The sequence below is a fragment of the Etheostoma spectabile genome, chromosome 23, assembly GCF_008692095.1.
Source record: "Etheostoma spectabile isolate EspeVRDwgs_2016 chromosome 23, UIUC_Espe_1.0, whole genome shotgun sequence".
NCBI lineage: Eukaryota > Metazoa > Chordata > Actinopteri > Perciformes > Percidae > Etheostoma > Etheostoma spectabile.
This window is the reverse complement of record NC_045755.1, coordinates 15,683,302-15,693,630: the sequence shown is the minus strand read 5'-3', so window position 1 is coordinate 15,693,630 and position 10,329 is coordinate 15,683,302. Positions and strand designations below refer to the sequence as shown.

Here is a 10,329-nt window from a genome sequence, read left to right as displayed (position 1 = left end):
TCTCCCTCCACACAAACATATACACACACACACACACACACACAATAAAAAAAGACAAAGTTGAAAAGTCCAGAGAGGGGGGGGGGAAATAAAATAAAAGTAATGCTACAGTCACATAAACATTCAGCTTTGCAAAGAAGAGCGTTCATATTTACAACAATATTTCAAAAATGGGATGGGAGCAAAATTGTACAAGCATAGAAAAGAAAAGAAGCAAATATTTACAACCTGTTTCTGGTGAAAGCTGGAGTAACCACCTATACATTAAATTACATTTTCTACAAATAACCATTGATATTCAAAAATAAACCGCTAACGTTCTACCTGTGGGCGAGACCACTTTGCCTACCTCAGAAGACTACAAGCACTCGTCACAAGAAATCGCACACACACTTTCCTCCTTTAAGCAGACATACTCTTTCTCACACACACACACACACACACACACACACACGCACACACACGCACACACACGCACACACAACGCACGCACACAGCAGCCCACACACGCACCACACCAACAGCACACACACGCACACACACGCGCGCGCAACCTCCCAAGGTGGTGAGGCAGGCTCCCAGAAATGGGTCTTTTCTGAATCTGCAGCGCTGCACAGATATTTGTTGTTAGACAGAGGAATACAAAAAATAATTGTGTTTTTTTTCTCTATACAAAAGCTTTATCTTTGCTATAATGAGCCACTAGATTAAAACAATAAATTGTGTAGAGACCGCAACAGACGAGAGAATTCGAATTAAAAGAACAAGTGACAAAGAAAGGGAGAGGAGAGGAGGAGGACGGGGGGGGGGGGGGGGGGGGGGGGGGGGGGGGGGTGGGGGGGGGGGGGGGGGTGGGGGGGGGGTGGGTGGGGGGTGGGGGGGGGGCAATATTTGCTGGAATGTCCATTGATAAACAAAAGTGCGGGGCCTTACAACGGGAGTCCAAACAAGACACAGAACAAGATCTTTCCGCTCCATCACATGAAGGATATATAAAAACTAACGGAGGCCAGAGAGAGAGGGCTATGAGCACCGGGGAGATTGTCCATCTTCAGATCCGTACAGTTTGTCTTGGAGATCATTTCAATGTCCTTTTTTCTAGATTTTTCTGTCCATGTTATTTTTTAAAAAGCATCCATTTATCCCACAAACAGCTGTTTTTCCACTGGCCATGTGTTCAGGTATTTAGAAAACATATCTACAGCTTATGATACACGCCCCTCTCAAGCCGAGTTCTCAGGGGCTGCCGGGGGCCGACAGCAGAGAGGGCGGTCAGTGCCACCCTGTGCTCAGGTACCCCGAGCTGTGGAAGGGGGTCGAGGACGCAGGAGCTCCACGAGTCCCAGAAGGCATCTGGGAGGCAGTGGCCTGGGCCTGGCCTTGTTGAGTCTGTTGGGGAGGAGGAGGAGGAGGTGGAGGCAGTCCAGTCTGCTGAAGGGTTGGGGGGTACGTTGATGGGGGCACTGAAGGGTTGGTGGCGGCACCTGGGTGCAACAACGCCGGCTGAAAAGCCCCCAAGTTCTGAAAATGATGGGGCTGCATTGGGGCGGTAGTCGAGGGGGCGGGGGGAGGCGGAGGAGGAGGCGGAGGAGGGGTGAGTGACAGCAGGTTGCTGCCAGCAGGGGGCTGCTGCTGCTGCTGCTGCTGCTGCTGGGAGGTCTGGCTCTGTGGGGGAGGAGGTAGAGGAGGGGCGGTGGTCAGCAGGAGTTGGTGCTGCTGGATGGGAAGAGGCTGCAGGTTGACGTGCAGCAGGGTGGGGCCAGGCATTGGGTGTGGGGGCGGAGGAGGAGGCGGCGGTGGAGCAGCTGAGCTCTGATAGTGCATGCTGTGGGGAATAGTCTGCATCAAGGGCTGAGAACCAGGAGGATAAGGGGGTGTGACAGCAGGTTTAAAGGTAGGAAAAGGTCCAGCAGGTGAGGGGCTCTGGCTGGGAAAATATGCTGTGGAGGCCGGTGGTGCTGGTGGAGGAGGAGGAGGTGGTGGTGGAGCACTCTGTGTGTTATACTGGGGGAAAGGAGCCGGGCCAGTCTGAGCCTGGGGCTGCTGGGGTTGGTTCTGAGGCTGAGGAGAGAACAGCGCCCTCTGGCTGCGGTAGGGAGAGCCCTGGGGCTGAGGTTTGGGAGAGTGTAGTGAGGGTCCAGGGTAGTGGACAGGAGAGGAGGGTAATGGGGTGGGATGCAGCTTCGTGGGGGTCAAAGGAGCCGGCTTGGGTGCTGCAGGCTTGCTCGGTGGCTGGCTGGTCGGATTTGGCGTCCGAGGCTGACTGTCAGAGTCTTCCTCCTTCGCTGGCCGACTAGGAGCCGGGGCTAGAGGACCAGGAGAGCAGGGCTGTGTGGGAAGTGAGAGAAAGAGTCAGACACTTGTTGATAACTTGCTGAGATGAGACAGATCTTCTTCATGTGGGTAATGTTGACTTACTGTGTGGGTTGGGGTCTTTTGAAGACTTGGAGATGGGCAATCTCTCAGTGCAGGTGTATCTCCACCTTCTGTCTCACCATCTAAAAAGAGGGCAAAATAATAAAATTAAAAAGGTTAATGTTAAAAAAAACTCCTGGTTGCTTCCCACTGCTTTCAGTCTTTATGCTAAGATAACTATTTCCTGGCTACAGCTTTACATTAAACAGACAGATTTGAGAGTGGTATTTATTTTCATCTAACTATCGGCAAGAAAGAAAATAAGCATTTTCCCCAAACTGTCAAACTATTCCTTTAATGCAGATGATTGAGAGTTATTATTCTCACCTGTGTCTTTGTCTTTGCTGAGCAGCAGAGCTCTGTGGTAGCTGCGTTCTCGGGCCTGCTCTACAGAAGTGGACGACGTCCTATAAAACATTGATATCATCACAATCTAATTCCTAGTAGTAACACAGTACATACTAGATAAGCTAACATGAATGACAACTAAGAACAAAGGTTTCTAATTTTTACTTATTTTTATTTTTTAAGTAGAACAACATTTGAAAGCACATACCACTGTCCCTCTCCTCCTTCTTTCTCCCCTTTCTCTCCAGGTGCCTCTGCCTCCTCACTTGTCTGGGGTTCTTTTACAGTGGTGGTGTTGCAGAGCGGAGTAGGAACAGGGGGTAGAGGAGGTTCACTGGTGGTCTCTAGCGCAACAGGGAAGGCGTCCACAGTCAAAGGTGGCAAGGTGGAAACAGGAGAGCTGCACTCAGTCTTGGAGCCGCTGCGACGAGCTTCGCGCTGACGTTTCCTGTATTCTAGCAGGGAAACCTGGGAAGATGCAGAACCTCAACGTCATTTATGAACAAAGACTATTTCTTGCGTTAAACCAGTAGAGGGCAGCATTTGGAAAGTAACACACAAAGAGCAGTGTGAGCCAATGCATCTCTTGAGATCATTAAATCCACATGGTCAAGAAAGGATGTGACAGAAAACAGGCCAAGACAATTATGCCCCATACACCTGTACGGTCAGTGTAACAGTACTTCAAATAATATCACCTTAAGTAAAGCCATTCTATTAGTTATTTTTGATTATCTAACAATATATTGCATCCTCTGCTAACAAACATTCTGTTTAGCACTGCTCACTCACCTTTTTCTTTTGTGGGGGGTTCTGCGCTGACCCTCCTCCTTCGCCAGAGCCATCCCCATTCAGTGAGCGTGAGAAGGCGAGGGTACTTCCCTCCTCAGAGCAGGGGTAAAAGAGCTGCCCCTGGCCTTCACTGAAGGGGGCCTGGGAGGCAACCAATGACACTGTTCCTGCGGTGGACCCTGCTGCAGCCCCAGCTGCAGCCTCAGGCCTGAACGGAGCTACCAAAGGCTCCAGGGTGTGAGAGGGGGTGAGGTCCCTTAAGTTTGAATTTACTGGAGAGAAGTTCAGGCCAGCTGGTCCAGTCGGGCCTCTGTCTGGGCTTTTTATCCAGCCAGGAAAAGAGGAAGCACACGTTTCTGCAGATGAGGAAGCCTCACTGCCTTCTACAACCACACCATCTGCCCTGTCCTCTCCACAGTCCCCAGACTCAGCAGTTGGAGGCTGTGGACTCTCAGGAAATGACTTGGCTTCTGTCGGGAGTCCATCTATACTGGGAGCCCTGGCACTGGGAGAGGAGACCAACGAAGGGGGGCGATCGGCCTAGGAAAAGAGGGAGGAATCAATGTCAAGGGACTGTCATAAAAGATTTGCATTTAAAACCTTACACTATCTCCACTAAGGGTGTGCCATACCATAATCACTGTTCACAATAATACTGGTAAAAGTTTTCATATGATAAAAAAATATATATAAATTATGAGAACTGCGATATTCTGTCTTGTTGATGTAATGACAGCGTTGGCTTACCGGTGGCCTGCAGTTGCAATTTTTCGAGGAAACCATGGCCACAGCCGGAGATGACTGGGAAAAACAACAGAACTGGAAAATGCTCCAGCTTCCCTAAAGTCACCATGTAACAACATTTTGCCTTCCACATGTAATCAAACGGACGGTGAAGCGGATGAGGCTTGGACGGGACTATTTGGTGCATTCAGGTGTAACTTGTAATGTCTGAGAAACACAAACTGTTTCTGTTAAGTATCCTTCTGCCATCTAAAAAGGGACTTTTTGTACCAGCACTGTGTGAAGTTTGTAATACATTTTGTGTGCACAGGACTTTTTTTCCTTTTTGCTGTAGTATCACCAGGTATAGAGTATTGGGTTTTTTAAAACTAGTATTGTATAAAAGTTTAAAATGTTTTATCACAACAACCTCGGTAGTAACTTTTCAAAAATGGTTGAAATTTCCTGTTACAATTACTTAAAATAAATACATTTGCTAGATAAGTCTTTTTTATGATGATCTCTACTGATGAATCACTTACCTCTTGCACACTGGGTTTCCGGCTGACATCTGGGGAGCTTTCCACTGAAGAGTCACTCTGTGTAACAAGAACAAGAAACTCAGTCACTCCAGTTCTTTTTCTCATGTAAACAAATTTGCAATCTCCACAGAATTTCCATTTGGACAGCCTTACCTCCTGAAGGGCATTAAGTGTCTGTGTTGGGGTGCTGGACAGGGGCTCTGTACTTGGCTCCTCGGTTCGGGGACGAGGAGGAGTAGCCAGTAAGATGGGTGTTGTCGGTGTCTCCAATGGGTCTGACCTGGTGGGCGTGGCACAAGGGGAGCCGTAGGGGGTTGAGCTCTCGGACATACAGGCATCTAACGGACTCAAGCGCCGCTTTTTCAGAGGTGTGGGCAACTCTGTAGGAAGAAATATGGCGTGTGCTTTAGCTGAACATTCATCTAATAATTTCCAATATAGTTTTTGCACTTCTTATGTTGATGTAGGTATTGGTACAACATGGTGTAAAAAACTTTCTACTTCTACAAGTATTAGAGTCTTAAATGTTTGTTTTCAACCTGGAATTTGTCTCATTTTGTGTGGTCAGACACATTAATGTTACACCAGACTGAGTGCTGGCTATCTACCTGGTAGTGAGCAGGTACCATTGTAGGGTAGAGGGCTGTCAGAGTCTCCATTAACGAGCGGGCTGAGAGGACCCTCAGTGGGCATGAGGAGGCTCGGTCGTCTGGCTGGGCTGGTGGAGCCCTCCTCCTCTAGAGCCTGCTTCAACCATCGCTGTAAGAAATAGTAAAGATTCAGTAACTCAACAATGGAAGCGGCTCAGTACTGAGAGACTTTGTCTGTCTTGAGAATAGTGAAATTTCCTTTGTCATTGCAGGAAACTTTGGAAGCCACAAGTTACACAGTTACACTGCAGCTAATGATGGATGGAAAGTCAGTGTGAATTTGGGAGAACTTCATCATTTTTAATCTAAGGACAGTTCCACATGAGGTTCCAAAACTGGCTGGATGTCCATTTTCTACAATGGCATCAAAGCCAAATGGGCATATTTCTAAAGCAGGACTCTGTACCTTCTTGCAGGAGCCAGTAGTTGGCGGTGTTTCTGGCAGTTCTCTGGAACGCCTTCTCCCAGTGGGGACTCCAGGAGTAGAAGGGCTGCGGTTTGCCAGGAATGGGGACGAGAAGCGGACGTAGTGTTTGGGCGTGCTGTAGACTTGTGGAGAGCAGGCCATGCCTGGTAGGGCGTTTAGCTGTGTGGCAAGTACTTCAGGGTCACTGCTTATTCTCAGCGGTCGCTCTGGCGCCGGCTCTGGGGTTCGCACTGCACCACTGTCCTGCTGCTTCTCTCCCACCCACTCACTCACAAAGTGCTGTTGAAAAGAGTGTAAGAAGATCTGTAGGGTTTCCCGTACAATAAATTGTTTTAATATGATGTTTACATATGAGGTGTACACATGCCAAAACAAATGAGCTATCAAAATGTTTCTTTATTTACAAGTAGCTCAATTTTAAAAGCAAAGTTGCAAGACCCTGATACAAGACAAAACTAAGTATAGGTGTCTAACAACCACATAACTGCTCAGTAATGGTGACATTGCTGATACCCATGCAGAAATATTGCTATGGACGCACCTTTTTAGTTTTGAAGTTCTTGCTCCCATTGCGGTTTCTGTCAGGTGCAGGTGAGCTGCTGTGTGGAGGGCTGCTGTCTGGTGCCTCGGCAGGGATGGACTCCGGCTCTGGTGCAGTGGGCGTCTCTCCTTCAGCGGCTTCATTGGTCAGAGGCTCCAAAGACTCAGTCGGAGAGCCAGGGGCCAAGTCAGAACAGGTGCTGATGGTGCGAGCTCGCCGGCGCTGTTGGCCGATATGCGTGCGGTTCCTTGAGAAACTTTTCCTGTTCCTCGAGCTTTTGACCTTGGCCGGCTTTAATCCCGGCTCCTCTTTCACCTCCAGAAGTGGCTATGAGAAAGACAGTGTTTATATCTATTAAAATGATGCAAAGGTAAAGATTTGCCCACAAATAAACCCCCGTCACATTTTTTCCTTGATAGTTTGATGTAAACCAATGTCCCACCAGCATTTACAAGTGCTTTATCACTCATATGCAGTATTTTTTTCTCCCTCTTGAAAATCTAATGAAAGAAAAAAAGTGTTTCCATGCTCTCACCTGCATGACAACTGGAGAATCAACCATCTCTGGTGTGGCTGGATGCTCGTCCTTTATGTCACTGCGGCCCCCAACCTCTGTCTTGACGCTACCGATTCTTTCCAGTGCCTGCTCTCTACGTTTCTCCCTCTTCTCCATTCGGGCAAAGGCCTGCAGGATGGCCTCCATCTTCCTCTCTTCTCTTGTCTGCAGAGAGACAGGCGTGGGGTTCGGAGGAGGGGTGATGGGACGGGAAGAGGGAGCAGAGACATTAGTCCATGGAGTACTACTATCTCACATAGCCCCAGAGGTAGCGAGACGGGTTAATGTGTACTACACAGCAAGAGCCGATCTAGCTTTGCAAAGCGCAGAGTGAAAGAAAGGTGTAAAAGTGACCCCTCGCTTTCACAATAAGAGAAACAAACCATAGAGATGGCCAGGCAGGAGCAACAGAAAAATGTCAGGATGTAAATGGTCTATATTTATATGGCGCTTTTCTACCTTAACGGACAAAGAGCTTTACAATTAAAACCTGACAAACCAGGAGGTTGCGTGTCTAATGTTTTCCTATATGCATGTTTGTGCCACAAATAACCCCAGCTCTACCTCCACCAGAAAAACCCAAACAAAGAGCTACCTTCAGTCAAAACACCCCTATGAAAAGATATTCATACCACATAACATACTGAAACAACAGAGATATTGCTGGGAGATCAGGCTAAAGACAGGTGTCTGTAAAGATGGGACAGTTAGTACGCTTGTAAGTCAGTCACCTCTGGGAGATTTGGGGATGGGGAGGCTGGTAGATGGGTGGAGTAGGGTTGGCTATGAGAGTTTACCTCCTTGTGTATCAGTCCCTTCCAGCTGGAAGCCGCCCCGACAGGGAGATGGGACTGCTCCGCTGGGTTGGCCTGAATGTTCAATAAAGAGACAGCCCAGTTTAGAAGAGACATGTCCCCCTTAAACAAGGCTTCACAAACACTGGACAGGGCTAGACACTCGCAGATCTTCTGGTGTTACAAAATAGGCCTGCATCAGGTACCGTAGGTGTTGGACTTTGTAATTACCTACTCAGGTATGCTCTAATGACGCCACAAAACTGCCAAATAAATTAACTCATTCACAACAACATCTAGGTTAGGACCAATTTAAAATAGCTGATGTTTTACATTGTTGAGGTTCACACATACTACACCACTTCAAGGGTTTTCATCCTTATAACAACCTGTCTTTTATATAATAGTATAAGCTTGTTAAGGCCTCTTTAAACTGCAAATTTAGACGGTTTGTGACGAGGGAAAATTGTAAAATACTTAGTCTTCAATCCAAAATGGCGGTCTTAGATTGCACTCTCTGAAACATGTCCTATTTGGAGATTTGGAGATCAAACGTACATTGGCAAAATTCTAAAAGTGAAATTTAGCACCAAAATTCTTAATGTTACTGCTGCTTTGACCCACCAACCAATCAGAAGATAACACTAGTTTGTGCACAATTTTTTTTTAATACAGTTTATTAAACAAAACAACACACACGTGCACATGGGACTCTGGCAAAAAATAAAAAAATATGGCCAAAATGTTGTTTATTGTTTTGCTGCAAAAAACAACAACACACGTGCACCAATCACCTAAAAACAACCGGCGGTGGTGCAGTGGTTAGCACTGTTGCCTCACAGCAGCCTCACACTTGGTTCGAACCTGCGAACCTGGGGCCTTTTCTGTGCGTTCTCAGGTTCTCCCCGTGCCTGCGTGGGTTTCCTCCAGGTGCACTGGTTTCCTCCCACAGTCCAAGGGGAGGAAAATTAGGTTAATTGGTTAATCTCTATCTGTCAGCACTGTGATTGATTGGCAACCCTGTCAAGGGGTCTCACCCAATATCAGCTGTGATTAGCTACAGATCTCCTACAACCCTCAAGGATAAGCAGGTATAGCTAATAGATGGACCTAAAAAAAAAATTTTTATCCCCAATTTGTTTCGCAGCCAAGAAGAACACAGACTTGAGGCACTACCAGGCCCAAAATGCCACTAGTAAACCAACATGTTGTAGACACAGGCAAACCATGATGATCCAGGGTGCCTTTTGAAACAATACGGACTACTGTTTAAGTAGGGAAAATATCATGCCAGCACACAACAATGTTATCTCCCCCACGCCTCGACGCAGTATAGATTTACAACACCCACATGCACCTACTACGCTTGTGATTGTCACTTTGTGAATGCACACTTCTTTGGCCCAGTAGGAGAGCTCTCTCCTGGGCCACATTTCATAGAAACCAGTCTACTGGATCCTCTAAAGTCAATATGGCCCTGACAACAAGGCTCTACCCTCTGAAGCCCCCTCCCTCTCTTCAACTATTTAGCCCTCTCTGGCCGATTAGCAGAACTGTATTTTGGCCAAAGATGAGTCAGCACTGTCCACCGTGTGAAATGGAGCTGACTGCAGGGTAATTTCCAGAGTGTGTGTAGTGTACTATGTTCGCCTGTGTGTATGTGTGCTTGATCCCATCTCTCAGGGACATGAGGCTATTTGGCAGGGGGGGGGAAAAAAGAGTGGTTGAACCAGTAATTGGTCATTTGAAACTTCTAGGCGCAATGAAGGTGAGAGGAGAGCTATACTCAAATGCACACTGGGGGACAGTTCCAGCTAGCATGACGAGATAAAATACCACATCCCACTGACAGGAGAAGGTGTTGTAAACAGGCATGTGGCACTGGAGGCCTATTCATTTTCTTATATGCTGGAGAAAAATGGCAACAAATGAGGAAAATAAATGTCACTGTGTAATGACAGACAAGCACATAGCCTGAGTGTTGTGAAGTAGAGGGAGGCCAAAGCTGCAGGAGAGAGAAAAAACAAATAGGACTGAGCAAGACACAAACAAGGGCATTGACAGAGGTGGGAGCACAAGCAATAGATAAGTGATGAAGAGGACTGTAGTTTAATAAGGGAGGTAGAGGACAGCTGCTCCTATCCAAGCCACAGCCCCAATAGCAGACAAATAGTTAGGTCCACCACACCGGGAGCAACAGGGGACAGGCTTATTTTATTTTCACTCTTTCTGCTGGGTGGCTGCATGGCAAAAACCCCGCTGTAGCCCCTAGCTTGGCACACTTACCATCTTCCTCCTCCTCTCTGCAATCTGCTCCTCTGACTCCATCTCTACTTCATTGCTAATGGAGGTTTTGTCTTCTAGATCCTCATATAACTCAGGATCCTGTAAGAGGAGGGGAGAGGGGGGTATGGCGCTTTATCACGGCTGATCAGTCTGGCTACAGACTAGAGGGAGACAGGTAAGAGGGGAGGGGGAGAGGTGGGGTGAGGGGTTGGGGAAGTACCCTGAAATATACAGGGGACTTTTTTTTTTTTTTTT

General features: G+C 47.4%; 1 protein-coding gene across 14 annotated transcripts in view; it reads right to left on the bottom strand.

Annotated features, from left to right (window-relative positions):
• Positions 1-1,120: 1,120 nt before the first annotated feature.
• Positions 1,121-10,329, bottom strand: part of kmt2e (lysine (K)-specific methyltransferase 2E) — a 45,729-nt gene continuing 36,520 nt past the window's right edge. For 3 of the 14 annotated variants that reach the window (XM_032505462.1, XM_032505463.1, XM_032505474.1), the window contains 14 exons: positions 10,075-10,173; positions 7,726-7,863; positions 6,974-7,159; positions 6,439-6,765; positions 5,877-6,200; positions 5,429-5,579; positions 4,974-5,200; positions 4,821-4,877; positions 4,303-4,356; positions 3,556-4,095; positions 2,972-3,231; positions 2,743-2,822; positions 2,419-2,498; positions 1,121-2,328 (listed from right to left, as the gene is read on the bottom strand). In XM_032505462.1, the coding sequence (XP_032361353.1) occupies positions 1,273-2,328; positions 2,419-2,498; positions 2,743-2,822; positions 2,972-3,231; positions 3,556-4,095; positions 4,303-4,356; positions 4,821-4,877; positions 4,974-5,200; positions 5,429-5,579; positions 5,877-6,200; positions 6,439-6,765; positions 6,974-7,159; positions 7,726-7,863; positions 10,075-10,173 (3,579 nt within the window). In that variant the 3' untranslated portion in view covers positions 1,121-1,272. The remainder of the gene's footprint in view (positions 2,329-2,418; positions 2,499-2,742; positions 2,823-2,971; positions 3,232-3,555; positions 4,096-4,302; positions 4,357-4,820; positions 4,878-4,973; positions 5,201-5,428; positions 5,580-5,876; positions 6,201-6,438; positions 6,766-6,973; positions 7,160-7,725; positions 7,864-10,074; positions 10,174-10,329) is intronic. The other 11 variants (XM_032505469.1, XM_032505470.1, XM_032505464.1 and 8 more) reach the window with 10 other exon arrangements.